Genomic DNA, 24,978 nt, shown 5'->3' on the forward strand with positions numbered 1-24,978 from the left:
TTATTGCTAATATACTGTAGTTTTATTTACAAACATTCTGAACGTATAGTAGCTGAATGCTGAATTGTGGAACAGTATTGACACCACTGATGAAATCTGATGTTTTAAATAAATACTCCTCTTCATCGATACCTCTGAACATGTTTAACCTTCATGAAGAAAAATCATATTAATAAATCAAGTTTGGGATTTAAAATGAAAGCTGGTTTGTGTTATCAAACATTGTGGAGAGCAAAACATTTTATTACTAACACTGGAATAGTTCAATTTGTATATTATTATACAGACTGCTTTACAAAAACAAAATGATACAATATCACATGTATGTACAGTGTAGTAAATATACCATCTCAAATTGTACACAAAGTATTTACAATTGTCACACATACTGCATTAAAAACAAAACTCAGACTATTACTCTACAGACATTAGATTTTGCATAACATCAAATAAAACATGCCACATTTTGAGGTTTTTCATCTTTACAAACCCATGACTGTTTTTTTAAATTAGTGCAAGTCAACCACTTGTTGAAGAGGTTATGGATACATAATCCTCAATATTTTCATTCACACACAAGTCAAACTAAAACCTGGAAACGATGGCAATCTGCTAACACAGTGCTCAAATAAAATCTTGCCTTCAGATTTTTCCTGGTTGTGTTTTGTTAACGGTACACTCACTGATTCTGTGATTCAGGGTTTGGCGCTTTTTAGAAGAAAATCAGGGAGTGTAGCTTTAAGAACAGTTGGACAGTGAAAGGCGGTGAGTAGAGATAACGACGAGTTATACGATTAGACGTTTCTGTGGAAACTGACACTGAAATCTGAATAAACATGTACCTTCACAACCTGGACCTTCATGGCCACTCTGTACCAACCCTTAACTGCTCCAAACATCCTGTGTGTTAGAAAATGTGACTTTAACAACTTGAAGGTGATGAAAATCCATGCTTGACTCTGAACTAGGGTTAGGCGTATTTACAGGGGAAGCAGGGCAGAAGTTTTACTAAATAACACATCAGCAGGTCAGGGTGTAGAGGTTTGAACTTCTCTCCTCCATCACTTTCATGTGTCCAACTGTGTGCCACACCACAAACACTTTCAAGGAGAGACTGTTGGAAAGTGTGCGCTTTTAACTAAACCCCATTTCTATGATTCATCACCTCTCTGTGATGGGGAGGATTTTTGTTCAAGCTTTGGGTGTGACCATTTGGGACAAGTATTAAGACTTTTGCCTTCAGATGTGTTCAGACAATACGTCGTATGAAGTAGTTTGTTGGAAGCATACTAACTCAGGGGTGGGCAATCATCCAACTTTCTGAAGCCCAAAACAATGTTCTGACTTTTCAGAAGTGGAAAAATTATTTCTTGGTTTGGTCCTGGCAGTGACAACATGTCAGTGATGGAGGGCAACAAGAAAAGTGGATTCACTTCCAAATAATTCCTTTTAGTATTAAACTCAGTCTTCCCTTTATGTCATTCTTGGAGGCAGAATTGCATGAAAATGTCCCTTTCCATGGAATTTATCTAATGACCATGTGTTTACTGAATGAGCTGCATGGTCAGAATAAAATAACAAATCCCCTAATACAAGAAAGAAATCAATAATGAATGATTCACAGATGTATCCACAAGGTAACATGAACACTTAAAATGGTAAGAAAGGGTGTCAGACTCTGAGCAGCACAGAGTTGTACAACAATACTCAACTCGTGCCATGCATAGATGTTAAGGCAGGATATAAGCGTTTTGACAAACCAACCCTCCTGAGCAGTGGAAGGAGGCTGCGAGCGGAGCACCAATCAGAACAGTGCCATTCTACACCTGCTCAACCAAACAATCCAATCTATGGCAACACGTGTACACAGATGCTGTCACAGATGGTTTACAGGCCCAGACCAGAGGGTCTGTATGTTTAGACCCATTTACCACAAACCATGTGACCATTTCCACAGCAAACCATAGTGTTTTAGATCTGTCAGTGTGTCTTTCTACCCTTCAGGCAGCCATTGGTTCCCATTCATTTCAGTACAACATCCAAATAAACCTGTAGGCAATTGTAATCATCACACTGAACATCCTGACTGCTTTTATTGTCAAAGGATTCCAAGCATTATTGTTGCACGGTAATGCAGATTACACCCTAACCAGTACACTGGATTTGTGAGACCAATAGCGATTGTGATGTTTGTTTCTCTACGGACGTTTCTTTTTACTCTTTTGCTGACATAAACACAGATAATGGCATATCTGTGATGAGCTAATATTGTTGTATGTGTGTTATTTTGGAAAGAGTCATCTGAAAAAAATAAGTTTCACTTCCTAGCTTTTTCCAGAGCTTTTAATCACATCTCACAGTCTCGATGCTGTGACACGTTTGGTTCTGGTGTTGTGACCAAAACCTCTCACAGCACTGACTAGAAAGGAGTCAAATGTGTTTTTACTCTGCAAAAAAGGATATAGAAAACAGTATGTTTTTGTATTGATATGGACAGAATGGAATGGTACGGCCAACACTACTGTGAAACTTCCAATGATACTTAGCCCGACCAAACAGTGTCTAAACTTCTTTTAGGGTGGATTTTTCCTTTAAACAAATGGGTCTGTGTGTGTGTGTGTGTGAGAGATGGGATCAAATATCACACTGTCCACTGCCTCTTCTCAATTCAAATGGTCATTGGAGGTAATCTATAGGAGCTAAACCTCTATGTTAACAGGCAACTCAGGAGTTGGCATCATATTGCACCGAGCTGACGTAGTGGTGTGTTCTCGCTGTTCACTGTACAAATAAAATTGGTGGTTGACCAAGGACTTTGAGAGTTGAGGATTATTGCCTATTACACACTTTTCCTTGTCACTGTGTAAACAAATGAAAATTTTAGGCTGCTGAAAATACAGTTCATACTAAAAATAACTAACAAAAAACAGCTAAAAAAAAGCGAAACAAACAAAAAACAAACAAACAAAGCTTGGAGCTATTTACACGGTTGTGTTTCCGCTAGTGTTTTGCGATCTTCATGTTGATACATTGAAAGTGTTCAAAAAGAAGAAGATTTGTGTAGCACTATCTAGCTGTACAGGATAAATACTTTCAGGCAACAGGGTATATGGATGATTGTATATTTGACGATCATTGGAGGCCGGTCTTGAGGCAGCTCGTGTGAACTTGTGGTGATATGGACGGCTCGCCTCCATAATTAGTACCTGTTCTTTTTCCCCAGCAAGGTTTGACTTTTACTTTACAAATTGTACACATTGAAAAACCCTGACAAAGGCACACCATGGAGAAAACGTCAACATCTAAATTAGCACTAAGGACTAGTTATACATATTCTGTTCTATGTAAAATATGTACAGGACTGGGAGAGGGGCGCTGAGCAATGTCCAAGTAGCCCCCCCCCCCACACACACACACTGTCATTTGGTCCATCTGGCTGACACAGGAGTGTTTAGTCATAAGGAAGGCCAAGGGGCATGTCATGGATCAAACTTCGGCATAAAGACAGAACTTCAGTTTCTGGTTCCTCCTGGTGTAAACTGTCTGAGAAATGTCACAGTCCCTGTCCAAACTGAACCTTGATGTCCGGACTGTATTCCCATCAGCCTCAGAGGGATTTTGTTTTTCAATAGTTTCGCATGTGTGACCACCACCGCTGCAGAAGACTCAAACTGCTGCTGAACATCTGTGAAGAAGAGCTTAAACACTGACTCCAGAGAAGAACAGAAAGGATTAAACAGAAGCTTCTCCTCCACCACGAGCCGTCTGAAATGAAAGATTTGAAAAAAATCTCAAGCAGCACAAAATTCATGTTTGCTCTTGCCAATATTCCTCCTCAAAGCAAAACACAAAATCACTTGTTTTCCTGCCAGAGCAACAACCATGGAGAAGGAGGAAATAAAAAGAGGAAAAAGTGGAGTGCAGCATGAGGCCTGACAGGCGGAGGGAGGGGCGGGGGGAGGAGGGTGGAGTGGGTGTTCTCTGGCTGATCAGACTATCTTCTTGATGCTGGGTCTCTTGAAGCTGCCGGCGCTGCGCTGCTTCTGGACCTGACTGGCTGAACCATGGCGAGTCCGACCCCCGCTGGACAGAGCAGAGCTGGGGGACAGCTGGACGTTCTCCTTATCCACACCTGGAGGACCACATGGAGGACAGATAACACATCGGTTTAACAATTGAACAACTCAAAATCAAAAATTTCCTTCGACTTTCCCCTAAATCATCGGTTCCCAGCTGCTGGGTCGTGGTTTAAAAGTGGGCCACGAGTTCATTCTGAATGGGTCACCATCATGTGGGTCAACTTTACCCTTCAACTCTTTAAATTGAATTTTGAAGTGCTCTTCCCCGCTGCAGAGTGAGCATGATCTGCACATTTACAGCACAAGATGATGCTGGGTCTGTGTTGTTTTGATGTTGTTTTTAAGCCTCAACTCCGCTCCCTTGTTGCAACACTTCATATTACTTGAGGTGTTAACTATTTTTTCCATATTGTGTAATAAAATTGAAACGGCAGAACAAAACAGAAGTTTAAATGGAAATGAACTGAATGAGTGTTAAGTTAGTCCCTGAGAGACAAGCTGGGAACCACTTCTCTAAATTGGGTTCATCCTGTCAGCGAATGTATCTCAACCACGTCTGTTGTCTGTGTCAGTATTGTAGAGGTTTGTGGAAATACATTTGTATTGTGTGTATATTAGATTTCTTCTCATGTAAAAATCGACACAGACTAATATGTCTTTCTTCTTAAAAGGTTCTAAAGGTTATTCTAGCAAACTTTCCCAGGTAAAGTCTATCATCTACATGAGAGCTCATGAATGGAGACCCCCACAGTGTCAACCACCACAAGTTCAGTGGTTATCTGTAAGAAACACTCACTATATGTGAAAGTCTTCCATTTTCAGAATCAGAATCAGAAATACTTTATTGATCCCAGAGGGGAAACTCTTTTGTTACAGCAGCTCACTGTCACATTAATGCACACAGGAATAGAAATAATAATAAATAAGTCCGCAACGAGACAATTATTTCTAGAAAGAAATAAGAGATGTGCAAATCAAAATATAATACGCTATAATACAGCTAAGATAAATTAAGTACAAAGTGGATATAAGTATAAAATTAAAATAAGTGTAAAGTGCAAAGTGGATTTACAGAGTGATAAGTATGTACAGTATAATACAATGTAATAATACAAGTAATAAGTAATAGCGCAATAATGAGTACTGTCAAGTTAAGTGTAGCTTATTAAGATAATTATGAGACTGTGGATATTGCACAGCAGTAATAGAGGTATGAATAAATATCAATAAATAGGGAATTTTAAACTGAGTATATTGCACAATTATTTCAAGTATTGCAGTGATGGTAATGATCCGATGTCCAGTTTAGTGACTTAGGGTCATATAATATAATATATAGGGTCTTTTTGTTTTTTTTAACATCAACATATCACTGTTTATAGTAATTATACTACAGGTACCACTTTCAACAAATGCCTCCTCTCCTAAAGAGGGCTGTCATGTTCTCGTGAAATACTGTGATTGTCTACTGATGTCAAATAAGACAAAAGAGAAACTTTTTATATCATTTCAAGTGTTTCTTTAGCACCAATTTCAAGGGCTGATTTTTTCTGATGTGTAATTTATCAAACAACAGGGGGTGGTGTTGCATCAGCAGGTGACTCCTCCCTGCATTTTTAGACTGACTGCAGTTTTGCAGCCCAGGTAACGTTACCCTTTAACCTCTGCTGGGGCTCAAAGAAATAGAATAGAACTATATTAAAGACTAAATTGTGAATGTCACCAGTCTGGGAAATATATTTCTGATCCTGGAGTGTGACTTGAATCAGTTCCAGATTTCGACTTGTCCTTGACTAAGTTTAGAGGTCAGAGGGGTTAACAGGGACAGAGACCATGGGAGGAGGAGCTGTGGTGCAGCATTGATTCTCCGGTCAACACTTTCCGTTTAGTTCATGCAGAGAGTCACAGGGAGGGTCTCTGTGAGTGTGTGTGTGTGTGTGTGTGTGTGTGTGTGTGTGTGCACTTACCTACCTATCCAATAGTGGATCTCGGCGTCGTTACACACTCACCAACAGGGCACAGGCAAACCTCTCCCTCTCTCTCTCTCTCTCTCTCTCCCTCCCTCTCTCTCTCAAAACCTAATACGGCAGCGGCGGATGGCCGCCCACCATTGAGTCTGGTTCTGTCCAAGGTTTCTGCCTCTTAAAGGAAGTTTTTCCTTGCCACTGTCGCCAAATGCTTGCTCATGGTGGGATTTGTTGGGTCTCTGTAATTAATATTATAAAGAGTTCGGTCTAGACCTGCTCTATAGGAAAAGTGGAATGAGATAACTTCTGTTATGAATTGGCGCTATATAAATAAAACTGAATTGAATTTTGGAGGTCCCCTGTTGGTCATGCTTTAAAATCCTGTCTAAAACCCTCTGGTGAATTGTGTTAGGTCCCCTCTTTAGCCAAGAGGGGACCAGCAGGTGCATGAGTGTTAAAGTCCATACTCAGCAGTGCCCCTGCAGGCTGGAGCAGGGATTTTAACGACTCACTCACACACGTCGTTTTTAACACTACCCCATAGTGTGAATGGCTTGCAGCCCCAGGCAGTCTTTTAGACTGTAGAATGGCTATTAAACAGGCTACCGAGTGAAGAAACCAGTCTCTGGAAACATGATTTGTTGTTATGTTTTTGTAACAAACTATTAAGCTGAGCTTTAGTGGATGTCTTAAGTTTTCAAGCTCAACACTATTAAAATAAAGGGCTTCCCAGAAGGCAGCAGAACAATTAAGTATTTTCAAAACAAAAAAAAGAAAGTAAAAAAGAAAAACAACCAGGATAAAGTCAGAAATAAAATGGTCAGTAGTAGACTTTTACTATACCTTCAAAATAGTTCAGTCCCAAGGAATGTGTGTGTGTGTGTGTGTGTGTGTGTGTGTGAGAGAGAGAGACCTGGTGAGTGCTGCGAGGTGGCCAGTGAGGTCATGGAGTTGGACAGGTTGAGGTTGGCAGTGATGCTGAGCTGGCTCTGGCTGGTGGGGGGGTAGGGGGAGGTGGGCGTCCTCAGCTGCTCCTCCCCTCGCTCTTCGTCAGCTGCTGGCAGGTAGCTGTCAATCAAGGCTTCCAGAAACTTGACGATCAGCTCGGCATAGTCTGGTATCTGTGTTTGCTACAGGGTTAGCAGGTGTGTGTGTGTGTGTGTGTGGACAGAGAAGATGAAAAATGTTAGACTGATGGGTGTTTGGGTTAACACTGCTGATCAAATATGTGTTCAGTTAGTGTAACCTAATGATTTACGAATATCCACTGTAACACTCCTTTATTATTATTGATTATTACCATCTTAATACATAAACACCTTGTTCATGTCAACACCTTATCTAGACGATTTTTCTTGCATTTTAAGAAAACATAACTTCATTCATTGTTAATCATTCAAATGACTCTTGTATGTAAACTCTTGTAGAAACTCAGCCCAAATTAGGTTTTTATTTTTGTTTGAAGAATGGCTTTCCACTTGCAGTAAGAAAAAATGTTGTCCAGTCCACATTTTTAGCTGTTAAGACGATGGTGACATCCTTTGAATGTTGGTTCATAAACTCATCGCTGTACTTGAATAGGGTTCTGCACTTTCAACGGAAAAAAGGGGACTGGAGCACACTGACTGATTTGCAGCCTTTAATTGTGCAAACAAACTAACGTGTTGACACAACTGTGTCTTCATCAGAGTCAAAAAAAGATCTTCACTGTATTTTTTTCCCCATTAACTGGATGGACGTCACTGAAAATACAGAGGAAGATTCATATGGACCTTTTCATCTTTAAATCCATTCTTGGTAAACGTCCCGTCTACCTCTGTAAAATGCTTTCACCTGTTTCAGTTATCAGAGCAGATCATTACCAGTGTTCCCAGGGTCTGTTCTGAACTGGGCAACAATCATTTAGATAAATATAAACTTCGGCTGTGGCTTAGCTGCAGAGCGGGTCGTCCACCAATCGGAAGGTCGGTGGTTCGATCCGGCTTCCCCCAGCCCACATGTCGAAGTGTCCTTGGGCAAGACACTGAACCCCACATCGCTCCCTGTGGCTCTACCTTCGGTGTGTGAGTGTGTGAATGAGATATGTAGAGTGTGAAGTGTGTGAAGCGCTTTGAGTGGTTGGAAGACTAGAAAGGCACTATACAAGTACAGACCATTTACCATCTGGAGACGCTGCCTAAATATCAGACTGAAAACACGACATTCAAAATGTGTTTCGGGAAGAACATAAGTGTTTGAAATAGTGCAGCTTCTCTCTGCCTTCTCAGGTACTACCTTACTGTTCTCACTGTGAATTAACCGTGTGTTCTTACGGGGCTACTACTGTAAAAGAGGAGGCCTCCTGCTTGACTAAAGTTAAAGTAATAAATAAAGAACACTTCATCACTCCATGACTCTTCCTCAAAAATAATTTTCAAGCACCTATTTTCTGATTCTGTTAAAGTGGAAGAGCATATTTTGTCATTTAAAGGTAAAGCTCCATTTAATAAATTCTGTACTAAATGATACAAATGAAGCCAACAATGTTTCCATTACTCTGCATAATTTACAGTGTCTCCATCACCTATGACAATGTTCTTCCTTTCTGGATTCTAAATATTTTTATTATTGATTTCATGAATGGGGGAACAGTGGGTTGAAAAGTCTTCAACTTTTGCAGTGAAATGTGTCACACGTTTTGTCTATTTACTGTGTTTTAGTTCTGTAAAGTTACCTAAAGATAACCCTCTGCAAATCTGATAATATTCAAATACATTATTCATTTATCAATCTATTATGTATATGGGGTCACAGAAGGAGCTGGAGACAATGGTACTACACCATTAGTGGTGTATTCTAAAATGTTGAGCAGCTACTGAAAACTCAACTTCAAATGATCTCCAGCCTCTCTGCTACTGTGGTGTGTGTGTGTGTATGTGTGTGTGTGGCAGGCTGGTTGCAGAACTGTCATGTAATTGCTTAGTAAGCTGAATATTTCCTGCGTGGCAGCCAAGGGTACCTCAGAGAAAATAAAAAAATGACAGGAGGAAAGAATCATTCATACCTTAGAGAAGGGTCCGGCAAACCTCCAAAGTCCATTAAAGCCAAAGCCTGTGAAATGAAAGGGAGGGAGAGAAAGGTAGGAGGGGAGAGATGAGGTCACATCTTTAGGAAAGTTCATATTTCAGGCAACAGGTTGTGTCCCAACTGTACGACCAGTGAAGTTAACATGCTTGGCCTGTAAAAAAAGTGAAAATGTCAGCGTGTATTACTTTGTAAATAGGAGGGCTGGTACTGAGGGGGGGACTCCTCGTGGTACACCACACTCTGGACGATGCCGTGGACAGGATTCAGGAGGTTAGTGTCCTGGCACATGGACAGCACAGTGTTGATCTTGGAGTCCAGCAGGTTGTGGCTGAGGAGGACACATATGCATAAAACACTGTTGTTAAGTCTGTATAAATGATGCTCTATATATGTGCATGCATCACAGGTTGACAGCTTGTACTGAGGCTTTGACGAAATGAGACTTCTTCCTCTTCTACCAGTATTTTTATATTGTGACATTGTAGTTCAGCTTATAGTTCACCTTTCATCGTTGATGCAGCAACCCGAGAAGCCACAGGGATCTTATAATACCACAGCGAGGTACAAAAAGTGAGTTTATATTTGGTTCTACAAATTTGCAGACTTCACAGGAAGTCCATCACACTGACAATTAAGAAGAGTGTTACTCTTTAACAGCAGCCATTTACCCTTCCAAGCCTTTACATCAGACTAGAGGTCTTCACAGGCCATCTTGGGCCTGGTCCCAAACAGAGAAGCAGGCCCATGGAAAACCAAACTCATGCATGAACTCATTTTCAAAAACAGAAGTTTTCAAAAGTTTGAGCTTCACAAAGACTTTGACAATGGCTTTGATCAAACTAAGAGTGAGACATCTGTTGCAGCTGTCCTCTCGAAGAATTCAACAGTTACAGGAAACCATTACCATGGAAACACTGGTCAGCAGGTGTCACTGATTGTTACCATGGAAATGTGGCTCTTATTTCAGAGTTAGCGTGGGGGTAGGGTGGCTAACTTTATTTTTGTGAAACAGTCTAATTTGCATTAGACTAAGAGCAAAATTAAGACCGGTCTACCACTACAGACTCCAGGATAATTAGACCAGACTCAAACAAATGGTAAATGGACTGTACTTGTATAGCGCCTTTCTAGTCTCCGACCACTCAAAGCGCTTCACACTACATATCACATTCACCCCATTCACACACTGATGGCAGATGCTAACTGCTCATCAGTCCAAGGAAACTAATCATTCACACACACTGACACACCGAAGGCACAGCCCTCGGGAGCAAATTGGGGTTCACTATCTTGCCCAAGGACACTTCGACATGTGGGCCGGGGGAAGCCGGGATCAAACAAAGAGAGAACACCAACAGTGGCAACAGCTTGATGCTCCACCAAATAAAAAGCAGCTGCATGATGAGAGTCCACTTGGATCCTCTCAGGTACCTGATTAGACTGAAGATATGTAGGACCAGGTCCCACTATACGGGTGATATACAGTGGGTAAAATAAGTTTTGAACATAACACCATTTTTCTCAGTAAATATATTTCTAAAGATGCTATTGAAATGAAATTTTCACCAGATGTTGCTAACAACCCATGCAATCCACACATGCAAAGAAATCTAACCACAGATGTCCATAAATGATGTATAATAATGTTAAATGACACAGGGAAAAAGTATTGAACACGCTTACTGAAATTCATTTAATACTTTGTACAAAAGCCTCTGTTGGTAATGACGGCTTCGGGACTCCTCCTGTGTGGAGAAACGAGTTGCATGCGTTGCTGAAGTGTGATTTTGGCCCCTTCTTCCACACAGACAGTCTTCAGATCTCTTCTATGAACTCTGATCTTTAGTTCTTTTCATAGATTTTAAATTGGATTCAGGTCGGGTGATTGGCTGGGCCGTTCTAGCAGCTTTACTTTCTCTCTCTGAAACCAACTGAGCTTCCTCGGCTGTGTGTTTGGGATCATTGTCTTGCTGAAATGTCCTCCCTCGTTTCATCTTCATCATCCTGGTAGATGGCAGCAGATTTTTATCAAGAATGTCTCTGAACATTTTTCATTCATCCTTCCTTCAGTTATATGAAGTTTGCCAGTACCGTGTATAGAAAAACAGCCCCACACCATGAAGTTTCCCCCTCCAAGCCTCACTGTTGGCGTGGTGTTTTGGGGTCAGTCCATTTCTCCTCCAAACATGGTGTGTATTATGGCATCCAAAGAGTTCAGTTTTGGTCTCATCTGACCAGACTATATTCTCCCAGTATGTCACAGCCTTGTCCAAATGTTGTGCAGCAAACTTTAAACGAGTTTCAACATGCTTTTTCTTCAGTAACAGAGTCTTGCGTGGTGAGCGTGCATACAGGCCACGGCGGCTGAGTACATTACTTATCGTTTTCTTTGAAACAATTGTACCTGCTAATCCCAGGTCCTTCTGAAGCTGTCCACAAGTGGTCCTTGGCTTTTGAACAACTCTTCTGATGATTCTTTTCACTCCTCTGTCAGAAATCTTGCAGGAGCGCCTGGTTGTGGCCGGTTTATGGTGAAATGATGTTCTTTCCACTTCCAGATTATGGCCCCAACAGTGCTCACTGGAACATTCAGAGGTTTTGAAATCCTTCTGAAACCAACGTCATCAGTATGTTTTGCAACAATAAGGTTGCAAAGGTCTTGAGAGCGCTCGTTGCTTTTACCCATCATGAGATGTTTCTTCTGTGACACCTTGGTAATGAGACACCTTTTTATATATCAGTTGGGACTGAACTAGCTGATATTAATTTGTACTGACAAGGGGCAGGACTGCTTTCTAATTACTGACTGTCTTGGCTTTCCATGCCTTTTTGCACCTCCATTTCTTCATGTGTTCAATACTTTTTGCCTGTATCATTTACATTATACATAACTTACAGATGTTGTTACCAACATCTGGTGAAGATTTCATTTCAATAGCACCTTTAGAAATATATTTACTGAGAAAAATAGTGTTGTGTTCAATACTTATTTTACCCGCTGTATGTTGGTTACTTACACAACTGGAAAAACCTTTGGGAAGACAACGCTAGCTTCAGCCAAGTACTCGTACAGAATTCGCTGGTCAAAGTCATCAGTGGTGTATTTGACCTGTGTGGCCTGGAAAATCAGAGTAACAGTAGCAGAGTCAGTAACTAGGAGACGAAAGGTAACAGCATTTGATTGCTATCCGTCATTTCTAAAGACCATGTGGTGTGTTTCCTCACCAGCACAGTGAGCAGCAGAGCCTGGATCTTTGGGTCAGTCAGCACCTCCTCATCCAGCAGAACGTTGGACTCTGATACAGACACCTTGCGTAGGTGAGAGTTCCCAATTCTTTGTGTCTCTGTAATTATAACATGGAGGATTTACATTAAATATCTCCCCGAAACAAACTGCACGATATCAGATGTAGAAGGAAAGGCCAGAATTGTACTCTCACCTATCTCGTAGTCATTCTCTGCAACACGCCTCATCTTGGGAGGGGTGGTCATACCCGACTCCATCTCTGGTCTCTTTGGTGCTTTAGAGTCCGATATGAGATGATCAAAGCTTTTCCTGGTGCCTGCCAAATAAACAACCACAAATACATTTTCAATCAGGAAGTTTAACATACAGGATGCTCCTCCTAAGGAAAGATCAACATGTACTGAACAAAGCAAAGGCATAAGTCATACCCAGTAGCTTCTTGGTGTTGGCCTGTGAGGGCTGACCCATGTCCAGGCTCATGGACTTGCGTGTTCGTGGGCTGATCTGGCCCACTGTAGGGTAGGGATGGGCTGAAAGGTAGCGCTCTGAAACTTGAGGCGACGTCCAAGGCTGAGTCTCTCGCAGAGTTCTGAGAGGACAGTGAATGGACAAAGGTAAGAGAAGACAACTTGATGACTCATTTAAAAGCTAGTAGCTGGACAATGGATGATACAAACCAAACTATGACACACTGGAATTCCCACTACCTTTTATTCTCACTTTGTTTAAATTATCTATCAAAGTTGAACACACATTGATCACAGAGAAGTTCATTCTGTTCTTGAGGTTGAGCTTTTAAAAAAAATTATTATCTTTATTTGTTTTAATGCAGCAGCCACCACCATGAATGAAAGCTAAAGCCAATGCACAAGTCCTTAGGGATGCAGAACCACTAATGGCCACTAGACAATAGTTAGATTAATTCAACAAGACTAAGAGTCTACAGCCATGCTAGCAGCTCTGTGAGACTGTACTTGGCTGTACTACTGACGCAGCGGTGCTTTGAGCTAAATGCTAACATCAGCATGCTAGCATGCTCACAATGACAATGCTAACATGTTGATGTTTAGTAAATAAAATGTTTACCATGTTCATCATCTCAAAGGTTATTTGGATGGGACAGAGCAGCTGTGGAAGTACAGAGATCACAAAAAGGTTTACCCAAAAGAGATGATTGTACATCAGGCCACCAATGTAGGTCCTCTTGAATTTTGTAAAGTTACCTCAATTTGCAAAGATCATAAAAGTAAGGAAATATGTAATTTAAAAAAAAATCCAGGAAATAGAGGCAAAACAATAGCAGGGGCAGGGTTATGGCATACTGGGAAATGTAATGCTTCTCATAACTAACCACTATGCTAGTCACTAGGAGGTAGGGGTGTAAGCAGTACATGTATTCATCCCGAACCGTTCAGTACAGGACGTTCGGTTCGTTATGCAACTTCCTTGGATCGGTACGTCCTGTGACCAAAACTATTAATGTCAAAATAGTCTATTTATGTCTGCTAGAACAGAAATTCTAGAGCGCGAGTTTTACCCAGAACCTTTTGGCAGTGCACCAGTTGCTGTCTATCAGCTGTAGCATGTTAGTCGGCTTAGCCCGGTTAACCAGGTTAGTCAAGCTCATGTAGTGTCGCTGCATCCAAATGGTAAACACAAAAGAGAGACCAGAGCTGAAGGATCCTCCCTGACATTTAGATCCAGTGTATGGGAGCATTTCGGTTTCCCGGTTAGTTACGATGGGCAACGATTAGTGTCAAACTGTATGCCGACATTGTTCAACTGAAGTCGGGTATGTCTGTGTAAACACTTCAAACATGTCATTTACGACGGCCCACCGCGTCCAGGCACCCTCTCACTGCAGATTCACACTGTGGTAAAGTAATAACTAATGCTATAGGAGTGTTTATCGCTGCAGATATGCGACTATACTCCGTTGTAGAGAGTACAGAACTTAAGCATATGGTCAAAGTGCTTGAGCCCTGCTACAATGTGCCTTTATGTATGCACGTTAGGCAGTCCATTGTGCCTACCCTGTATAAACCAGTGCAAGCTGCAGTTGTTCAGGAATTACGATATAGCATTACTGACATTTGTGTTATCTATTTGTGTTATTTATCAGAATCAGCTTTATTGCCACATAGTAGAAATATAAAGTAAAGTATAAAGAAACATAAAGCAAGTACAGCAGAAGAGAAGAAGAATCGTAACTATAAAATTGACAATTGACAAAAAAATCCACAAACAGGATCCTGGCGTAGGTTCCTGAGGAGTCCGGGGGTTCTGCCTCCTGAACAGTCTATTAACGTCCCTCTCCAAGATGGAGAGTTGTTGTTGTAGTAGGAGAGGGGAGAGCCTCTCAGGTGGGCAGTTGTGGAGAGGCCCAGGCCCCTGCTTAGGTGGGGAAGGTGGAGCTGGTGGATGGAGTCATGGGGGATGGTGTCAGGACTGTCCCATTGTCTCTCAAATCGACAGTAGAACTCATTCAGTTGGCTGGCCAGGCGTAAGTCGTTAATCTTCCTTTTCCAACCTTAGCTGTCTGAGTTTAGCTGTGAACTAGGGTTTGTTTATTTTTTATTATTGACAATATGACAGTATTTGCATTAATTGTTACAGTGTGAATTATGGCCAATATGCCACTGGTGAATGTTTACATTTTTCAAAATAAATTACAAAAAAATGTTTTTTTGTTTTTCCTGCTGTACCGAAAACGTACCAAACCGTGAATTTTGTGTACCGTTATACCCCTACTAGGAGGTCACACCTGTTGGCTTCTGCAAAGGGATCAATTATAAGAAGAGGTAAAGCTGGACACCCCTGTCTTGTGCTACTCTAGTCTGAGCATGCAGGCAAGCAGGTATCTGTTCAAAGATTCTGTCTACTTTATACTCTACTCTGACTATGCTAAGTGATCAGAGGTCAAGCTTTGTACCAAAACAGTGAAAGAAGTAGAATACAGACTGTGAAAACAGAAGTCTGCACTTTAAATTGAGTAAGCTCATGAGTGTGTTCATTAGGCTGAATCTTAAGTAGTCTGCCTATTTTGTTGTGGATGGATCAGACAACTCCATCCTTGGTTTTCCCGTCGGCTCACCTGCAGCTGGGATCAGTGATGTGAATGGAGTAGGTGTCCATGGGTACTGGGTCCATGGAGAGGTCAGAAATCAGTAGCGACTTCCTGTGTTTGAGGCTGCAGCGACTTCGGACCTCCTCAGATACAGTGAGCAGTGCTGCACAAAACAACAAGAAGGAATGCTGGTCATCAACAATAGCAAGGCAGACCTAAACCAACCAAACCACCATAACCAATAACAGTTAACCGTTCATAGACTCTACAGGCTCTACATTTGTTAAGTAAAAGCCCTCGGCTACAAGAAATGCCTGGAAGCTGCCTACTGACAAAGTAGTTGTTGGTAAAACTAACTCAGTGCCTCGACTTTCTGACATGCAACATTTAATTTTTTTTAAATGTGTTCCCATATTTTTCCTTAAGTGAATCTACAAAACAGAAAATCTGTCCAAAAATGGTCAGATGTTTGCATACCAATATACAAGTCTTCGTGTTCAACTTTTCTTTGCTCTATCATATTTTTTCAGTAGCATAATATGATCATCATATTAAATATGAATAGGATTTTAGTGGATGGCAGATATTTCACATGGTGCAATGGGCAAGTGTAATGTAGTGCTGACATGAGGATCTATATGAAAAATGCCACTGAGTATGTTACTTACCAGCCAGATAGGCCACACTATGGGTGTTGACCTCAAACTTGTCACATTTCAGATGCTTGCTGATGAGAGCCAACAGTGTGTGCAGGATTCTCACTGTCCTCGCTACTGTGGTGGGTGATGGGTGTCTGTAGCCTAGAGACACGGGTTAGAGACATAAAGTCAGACAGTCAAGGACAAGACACTGATCCAAATGTCTGTGGCACATACGTCTGCATTAAAATAATCAGAAACAAATTCCACCCAGACAGAACAATAGTACTGCATGCAGTGGTGCTCACGTCACTCTGCCTGAAGTTGACTCTGACTTCATTCCTGAGACACTGCAGTTGAACTGAACTATGTGCAAACTGAAAATGTACTGCTAAACCACACTGACAGCAGATTCATGTTTTTACTGTTGGTCATAGTGTTTTCTCTATATATGTGATTGATATGAACATGTACACCCAATGATCCAACAAAACCACACTGTATTGAAAATGGAATGACTGTGAATGCTTATCTGTATCAGTGGCAGCTTTACCTTTGAGTAGGTGGCCCACCAGTGCAAAGTTGAAGTTGGCACTAAAGTTGAGGCCCACAAAGTGATCCATCTGCTTACAGTGCCATTCTAAAGGACGCCTGATCTCCATGAACACTTCTTCTGGACTCTGGAGGAGCACGTTAGGAGGAGAAGAGGGGGATGAGGAAACTGTACTGGGTCATGTCGTCATTCACTGTCAAAACATTCACTGTCAGATGTCCCTCATGTCACATGCCTCTTCATGTACTTAATGGAGTCAAAAATGAGTTGAAAACGTTTCGTTTAAATTTGTGTTCGGTGTGTTAAAATGGGCTATTCATTTTCTGCTTTATTTTACTAAAAATACAGATCTACAATCATCCATACATGTAGAGAAGATGATTCAGGTGGTTGTTTGGTACTTCACCGCAAATCCATGCTTCAAAAGCTTGTCCGAGTTGTATGTCTGTGAAGATTCTCAGTCATCCAGGTCATGGTATAACTAGTGCTAAGTGCCAAATCAAAGGTCTCTGGACTTAGATTCTTGGAGACGTTTCACCTCTTATCCAAAAGACTTATTCAGTGCAGTTCAGTTCTTCAGCTCTTTTCAAGAGTTGTTTAACAAAAGCACTTTAACTGCTTTTGGCAGATTAGCGGTACCATATGCACTTATACTATATAAGGGGCCTTTTAATGCCATCACTGGTGCATCTGCATTAATACCACATTAAAGAGCAACTTAACACCCCATTTTAACTTGAACAGGCCCTCTTCACATATTCAAAGAATTAATTCAAATGCACTCACTGCCACTAGTAGTGGTAGTAACCTACACAAGTAGAAAGCTTTGTAACTGGGGGCATGGAGTGCTAGGCAACATCATAGAATTTGTATCTAGGTCTGTCACGATAACTACTTTTTTGGCATTTGCATGGCATTCCATCGCATTCATTTGCATAAAGCATAGGGGTTGTGTCAGTTGCAGCAAGGGAGCGATCTTTAGCCAAAGAAATCTTTAGCCAAATAATCACAAACTCACTACAGGGACATTGTATATTTGAAGTAGAGGCCAAGTGATTTATTGGTCAGCCAATATTGGCCTATCACAGATATAGCGGTATCAACAGATGTGTTATCCGATATGCGCCGATTTAAAATGGTTTTATTTTCAGTATATTAAGCAGAAAGCGTTGGTTTGATCATCTGGATCAATGCGTTGCTGGGTCACATGCCGGCCTTCTCTGGCGCAGCGGCTCAGCTACTGCGCTGTTGAAGCCATGGTGGAAGACATCAGAAGACCGGTAGGTTGAAGGTAAATCACATACGGCCCACATGCAGCTTGTTAAATGCTATAACCACTAACTGTTGTCCTGCTATTGCTACCCTAACCAAAAGCTAAGGTTCGCTACACGCTAACCTCTACCATTAATGTTGTAAAATTGCGGTGTTCCTTAAGACAAGGGTTGGCTAAATCAATCGTACAAAATGATATCTTGTTAATGTCGTTGCAGTGAAACACAAGGTTTATTTTTTTTCACCGTGTTTTTCAAATGAAACGGGCGGTAAAGTGCACTGCAGGCTACAGTAGTGTGTTTACTCCTGCGACCACCAGCAGCCCTCGTCCCATGTCTCTGGTGAAGCACACAAACGCTGTATTTTGCACATTTATAGTGGCTGTTCTTGTATCTGAAAACAAGTATATACTGCTATATATGTAAAAAGACATGTAACGTTTATGCTTGTGTTACCATATTGTAATATTTATAATGCTCTGAGGAAGTAGTGGCTCTCAATTTCACCATTATACACCGGTAAGCTCTGTATTTAAAACAGGTGAGAGTGCATAGGTTAAAATAAGTAAAGGTCCTTATGCTGAATTGCAAGTGATGTGTTTATATGTGTGTTGATATGTAGTTGAAGCGCTTTGAGTAGTCGGAAAAGACTAGAAAGGCGCTATATACAGTGGTGTGAAAAACTGTTTGCCCCCTTCCTGAATTCTTATTTTTTTGCATGTGTGTCAGACTTAAATGTTTCAGATCATCAAACAAATTTAAATATTAGTCAAAGATAACACAAGTAAGCACAAAATGTTTTTAAATGAAGGTTGTTATTATTAAGGGAAAACAAAATCCAAACCTACATGGCCCTGTGTGAAATAGTGATTGCCCCCCCGTTAAAACATAACTTAACTGTGGTTTAACACACCTGAGTTCAATTTCTCTAGCCACACCCAGGCCTGATTACTGCCACACCTGTTCTCAGTCAAGAAATCACTTAAATAGGACCCGCCTGACAAAGTGAAGTACACCAAAAGATCTTCAAAAGCTAGATGTCATGCCGAGATCCAAAGAAATTCAGGAACAAATGAGAAAGAAAGTAATCGAGATCTTTCAGCTTGGAAAAGGTTATAAAGCCATTTCTAAAGCTTTGGGACTCCAGCAAACCACAGTGAGAGCCATTATCCACAAATGACGAAAACATGGAACAGTGGTGAACCTTCCCAGGAGTGGCCGGCCGACCAAAATTACCCCAAGAGTGCAGCGACGACTCATCCAAGGGGTAACCCACAACAACATCCAGAACTCCAAGCCTCAGTTAAGGTCAGTGTTCATGACTCCACCATACGAAAGAGACTGGGCAAAAATGGCCTGCATGGCAGAGTTTCAAGACAAAAACCACTGCTGAGCAAAAAGAACATTAAGGCTTGTCTCATTTTTGCCAGAAAACAACATGGTGATCCCCAAGACTTTTGGGAAAATACTCTGTGGAGTGACAAGACAAAAGTTGAACTTTTTGGAAGGTGTGTATCCCATTACATCTGGCGTAAAAGTAACACTGCATTTCAGAAAAAGAACATCATACCAACAGTAAAATATGGTGGTGGTAGTGTGATGGTCTGGGGCTGTTTTGCTGCTTCAGGAACTGGAAGACTTGCTGTGATAAAGGGAACCATGAATTCTGCTGTCTACCAAAAACTCCTGAAGGAGAATGTCCAGCCATCTGTTCGTGACCTCAAGCTGAAGCAAACTTGGGTTCTGCAGCAGGAAAATGATCCAAAACACACCAGCAAGTCCACCTCTGAATGGCTGAACAACAAAATGAAGACTTTGGAATAGCCTAATCAAAGTCCTGACCTGAATCCTATTGAGATGCTGTGGCATGACCTTAAAAAGGCAGTTCATGCTCAAAAACCCTCCAATGTGGCTGAATTACAACAATTCTGCAAAGATGAGTAGGCCAAAATTCCTCCACAGCGCTGTAAAAGACTCATTGCAAGTTATTGCAAACGCTTGATTGCAGTTGTTGCTGCTAAGGGTGGCCCAACCAGTTATTAGGTTTAGGGGGAAATCACTATTTCACACAGGGCCATGTAGGTTTGGATTTTGTTTTCCCTAAATAATAACAACCTTCATTTAAAAACTGCATTTTGTGTTTACTTGTGTTATCTTTGACTAATATTTAAATTTGTTTGATCTGAAACATTCAAGTGTGACAAACATGCAAAAAAATAAGAAATCAGGAACGGGGCAAACACTTTTTCACACCACTGTAAGTCAGAAATCAGAATCTTTAGAATACTTTATTGACCCCTGAGGGGAAACTCTTTCATTACAGCTGTTCACTATCACGTCAATGCACACAGGAATAGAAGTACAAATAGAATAGAAATAATAAAGTACAGTCCATTTAGTCCATTTGGCTTGAGTGTGCTGAGTACTGACTTCACGCTATTTTGTTAACTAGGTGGTGAGATGCTGGAAATTAAATAAAACGTCAGGAGCCTGTTTTTTCACCGGATATGTTGAATGTTTCCCCTGAACGTTTGTAGCAGAGGCGCTGTTCTCGGCAGCAGTGAACCACCCATAGTGAAACTCCACACAGAAAGCAGACAACGAGAGGACAGAACCAGCGCGACCACAAATGACTGCAAAACGTGTCTCAGCATAGTTTTCTCTGTTCATTCAGCTTAGGCGCTGTGCAAAAACACTTAACCACTGCGCCCCAAGTTGGGAATGGTAGAGAAAGCCCTGCTGTTTATTCCGGCATCATGTTGGCTAAAATGTTGGTGAAATTCTTATGTAAACAAAACAGGCAATATTAAGGTCAGCAAAAATGATCAAGGTCATGTCCATATATCGTACAATAGGACAATAACGTAACCCAAATGAGAGTCTGTATTACGAGAACTGTTGGCATTTAGTTGTTTGTAGTTTGTATGTGTGTTTTACCTTGTCATTGAAGATGCGCATTGTGTCCAGAGTGTGGAGGTTCTGCTCAAGCAAGGCGGTTCCAGCAGAGTACAGGTTGACTTCATCCAGCTGCAGCACAGCTACTGCCACCCAGAACAGAGCTTTGTGCATTGGAGACTCCTGCAAAACACACATGGGGTGGGCTTGTTTGGAGAGCAACTCATACACAGTGTGACCGGTTGAAAACAGCAAGGGAGAGTTGTGTGGCTTTTGTCAATGACATAAATAAAAACCAAATTCTAAAAATGACAATGGAGAGATGAACAGAGAATCACAAATGAACTGCTGACTATTCAACTAATTTAGAACTAATGTAGAACTTTATGAATTAAAAAAGCAATCTTAATTGTTTATTTATCTTTCTAGCCTTCCTGAAACTAATAATCCAATACCAGTTATGATGGCAGTTCCTTCTCTCCTCCAGAGGGGGAGAAGATGTCACTCTCCTGCTCACCAACCAAACATGTACTCTAAGTTGCTACAGAAAGTGGAAAACTGCTACACATATGAGTCTGTGCTTTGTGTGGTCTGTCTAATTCACTGTCATTTTCAAACCAGTCAGCTGGAGTAGCTAAAACATCAACCAGAAACACACCAGGCAAACAGATAGTTCACATTGCAAATAATCATTCATTTGATAAAACTGAGAAACATCAATAAAGTAGGCACAGACTACTCTTCCACCCTAAACTAACAGCCAAAAGTCGATGGCTCGTGTTGGAAAATATTCATCAGTAATGAAACAGAGTGGTGGCATTTTGTGTAGCTGGAGGTGGATCTACAGTGGTTGTATACCTTGCTGAGAAGAGGCTGCAGCTTAGTAAGAGCAATGACTGTGGCCTCTATTAATACTTGGCTGTTGTAATTGTCCGGCCCCTTCAGACAACTCTCCAGACCCTGTGATGAAGAAGGAAGTTAGAGAAGGAACAGGAGCAAGAGGGAGGGAGAGGAGGGACAGCAATACATTATGACGAAAGTCATTAAACAACATAACAAAAGGAAAAAGATGTTTCAACTGTGCCTTCACTGTACTGACTAGGTGTTACAAACACCAATCCAAGTAATACTATATAAACATTCATTAAAATCACTTGAAGAAAGCTTCAAAATATGGACGTGAAAATTGTGTGACAACCGTTTGTTACATAAAAGCCTAATAGCAACCACAATACCATGTTTTTGCAGATTCACAATACTACTGATGTACATATCATCCAGATTGGACAAATACAACTTATCTCAGTGAAAATGTGTACAGGGCCTCCTCAAAGCTGCATCAATCAATATTTCTGAAAGTAACATTCAATCCAATGTCTGTGTATAAAGTGAAATGGGTCATATATAGACGAGTTATCTCTCAACTCTGCAGCTACAAATGAGGCTTGTTATCTTAATTTTCATGTTTTCAGAACAGCGAGGCAAAGAAAATCTTGGGATCATACTTTTTTTTTTTCAAAATCCCCTGGATAATGTCAAAAATAGATCACCTCACAATGACTTCAATTAAAATTAGCTTTATTGGCATGACATTTGTGTCAACCAAGCATATCAAAGAAAGTAGTAAGCAAAGAAAAAGAAATCTATGGTGATTGTGATACAAACTGATTATTGGACTGGTGTAGTCCATCTTCACAATACAAGAAAGGCTACTTTTCTGAAATATTGACCTTTGGGAGATTTACTCTGGGTAACAGTGATAAATTGCTTCATGTAAATACCGTTCAGAAGGCTCTAATTACATGGTGTATTGTATAAATAAACAGATTTACCAGTGAACAAAGTCAGAAAGGGATCATTGGACAGGTTGTCCATGAATTTATTAACTTTTCAAATAAAATTTAACACTGTGCCTGCAGAATAAAGAAGAGGCAAAATCTATATTGATGACTAATCAAGCGGTATAGGGGCACTGCAGAGCTCCGTTTGAATTTAAAAACATCTGCAGTGTCAGGTTTTCCAGAATACGGCCCCCTCTCGATGGCTGTTGAATAAATGTGTTGTTGACTGGCTATGAGGTGCTGCAAAAAATGGATTAAGGGCTTAAAGGTTCCTAGAATCTTACTATACACATGCCAAGGCAATGGAAATGTGTCAACTCAGTGCCAACTTGTTTGTCATCAGGAGATGACAAACACGTTGGTACTGAGGCGTGGAAGAAATTCACAGGTGAAGGTGATGGAGCCTAACTTGACAATAGCACAGGGTGCCTTCTAATGATTTTTAATAAACTCAAACACATCATGTTCATGGGTCATAGCATAGTTTTGACACAGAGGGTCGAATGAGTGAATGTGCACTCTCACCCTGTCTATGCTGAGCAGAGGGCTGGCCTTGCTGAGGATTCGGATGATCTGCTTGATCTGGCTGTGGCTCACCCTCTTACTGATGCAGCCAAACACCACCAGCGCTCTGGGCTGGAGAGATGGGTTGTACTGGAATGCAAACCTGGAATCCAAACAAACACATATGTTCCACACTGCACATTCGTGTTCTTAACATAGATGCAGTAAAGTTCGATGGAGGAGGTTCATACTTCTGTGCGAGTTCTGTCCACTGGTCTAACCACTTGCAGGCTGGGATGTCCCTCATACAAGCCTGGAGGAAAGACAACACAGAGCAAACACATTGAAAGAAAGTGACAGTTAATATCAAATCTTACTTTGAGAATGCACACAGAGCGAGGTGCAGACCAGTGGGAGCTTCAATGCAAGTGGTGCAACAAGTTTTCATTGTGATAGATTTGGCAGATCTATCACACATAAGTTGTCAACGTGTGGGACACACTGGACCTTCACAGAACATCATATTTGGCTGGTAACCTCCCACACAAAGAAAGTTCGCTAATCAACTATTTCAATTGTAGCAAACAGTTTTATATTGATTTCAGCCTTGTTCTACTTCTTTTATTGTTTGGGTCCACAATCAAATTAAGCATTTAACAAAATGAATATATTGTAACAAATATTGTTATCGCAGGATACGGAAATGTTTATGATAACATTTTCAGCAATATCTCCTAACTCTAGCTGGGAACTTTGGGTTTTCCTATATGAAATACATGCATTGGGGGACAGAGGAGGAGTGAAAAACAGCATCAACAACATCTCTGCTGACCTCCATGATTTCTAGTAAGGCCTCGGTGACGGTCTCCAGGGAGGACAGGGCGAATGTCTCCCTCTCATAGGAGCCCGGTGAGAAGGAGCGGTCTCTGTAGCTGGAGCGGAAGGCGATGACGGCGGCTGACTTGACTTTGCTGATGCCGAACAGCAGGTAGAACTTGGGCAGGGAGAACTCAGTCAGGCTCAGCCTCAGAACCTGCTTTGTCTCCTCTGAAATCATTGAACACAACAGCAAAGATTTATTTTGGTACTTTTATTTTTTGTGTGTGCATCCAATGTTGTGCTTGTGCGCTGCTATGAAAACGCTAGCTTGTGTACTCCTAGCTTTCAGATATTAGTCACCTCCACCACTCCCATGCACTGTAAGATCCATACTAGGACAGCAGGCTGCTGGCCTAATCAAACGGCTGAAGTAAATCCTCACCACTGAAGTTGAGCTGCGAGCAGGTGCAGAGGGAGTGGATGATGTTGATAACTAAACCGTGGGTGGAGGCCCTGAGGGACAGCGGGCCAGTGGCTACCAGCAGGGTCACCACGTGGAACAGGTAGGGCAGGTGGGCTGCAACATCCAGGGAGTTGTTGAAGGACAGCATGAGCATGTAGCGTGCCAAGATGGCGATGTCGTCCCACATCAGGTGCTGCTCCAGTGTTGGTGTTGGCGACAGGCACGTCTTGTCTATGATCTTACACATTCGCCCAATAACCTGCCACAGAGAATAAGAGAAGACCAACATTGGGGTGTGACTGTGTTTGCTCCAATGTTAGCAGCTAGCTAGTAAGCAATATTTCAGCAGCAGTGGCTGCCCTGCTTTTGTTATATTACTGGATATGGTATTACAGTTGTGCCATTCTAACTGAACGTAGAAACAGTTTAAATAATTAACATTTAAGGATTTCACATTTGCTATCTGTACTTAAAGCTGCATTAAATGATTTGATCACTTGAGAGCAGCAGAACAAGCTGTAAACACAACACTGATGTGTAATCAACTTATAAAGCCAGTTTGGTGAAC

The 24,978-nt window shown here is 41.3% G+C and overlaps 1 protein-coding gene across 3 annotated transcripts in view; it reads right to left on the reverse strand.

The window, feature by feature from the left end:
* Positions 1 to 225: 225 nt before the first annotated feature.
* The window catches only part of nf1a (neurofibromin 1a), a 144,657-nt gene continuing 119,904 nt past the window's right edge, over positions 226 to 24,978 (reverse strand). For all 3 annotated transcript variants that reach the window (XM_044201228.1, XM_044201229.1, XM_044201227.1), the window contains 17 exons: positions 24,390 to 24,669; positions 23,961 to 24,175; positions 23,380 to 23,441; positions 23,150 to 23,291; positions 21,642 to 21,743; positions 20,826 to 20,966; positions 16,618 to 16,744; positions 16,095 to 16,226; positions 15,454 to 15,589; positions 12,788 to 12,948; positions 12,553 to 12,675; positions 12,338 to 12,456; positions 12,130 to 12,230; positions 9,298 to 9,440; positions 9,090 to 9,136; positions 6,960 to 7,176; positions 226 to 4,132 (listed from right to left, as the gene is read on the reverse strand). In XM_044201228.1, coding sequence (XP_044057163.1) covers positions 3,990 to 4,132; positions 6,960 to 7,176; positions 9,090 to 9,136; positions 9,298 to 9,440; positions 12,130 to 12,230; positions 12,338 to 12,456; positions 12,553 to 12,675; positions 12,788 to 12,948; positions 15,454 to 15,589; positions 16,095 to 16,226; positions 16,618 to 16,744; positions 20,826 to 20,966; positions 21,642 to 21,743; positions 23,150 to 23,291; positions 23,380 to 23,441; positions 23,961 to 24,175; positions 24,390 to 24,669 — 2,391 coding nt within the window. In that variant the 3' untranslated portion in view covers positions 226 to 3,989. The remainder of the gene's footprint in view (positions 4,133 to 6,959; positions 7,177 to 9,089; positions 9,137 to 9,297; positions 9,441 to 12,129; positions 12,231 to 12,337; positions 12,457 to 12,552; positions 12,676 to 12,787; positions 12,949 to 15,453; positions 15,590 to 16,094; positions 16,227 to 16,617; positions 16,745 to 20,825; positions 20,967 to 21,641; positions 21,744 to 23,149; positions 23,292 to 23,379; positions 23,442 to 23,960; positions 24,176 to 24,389; positions 24,670 to 24,978) is intronic.

This window comes from Siniperca chuatsi, linkage group LG7 (assembly GCF_020085105.1).
Source record: "Siniperca chuatsi isolate FFG_IHB_CAS linkage group LG7, ASM2008510v1, whole genome shotgun sequence".
NCBI lineage: Eukaryota > Metazoa > Chordata > Actinopteri > Centrarchiformes > Sinipercidae > Siniperca > Siniperca chuatsi.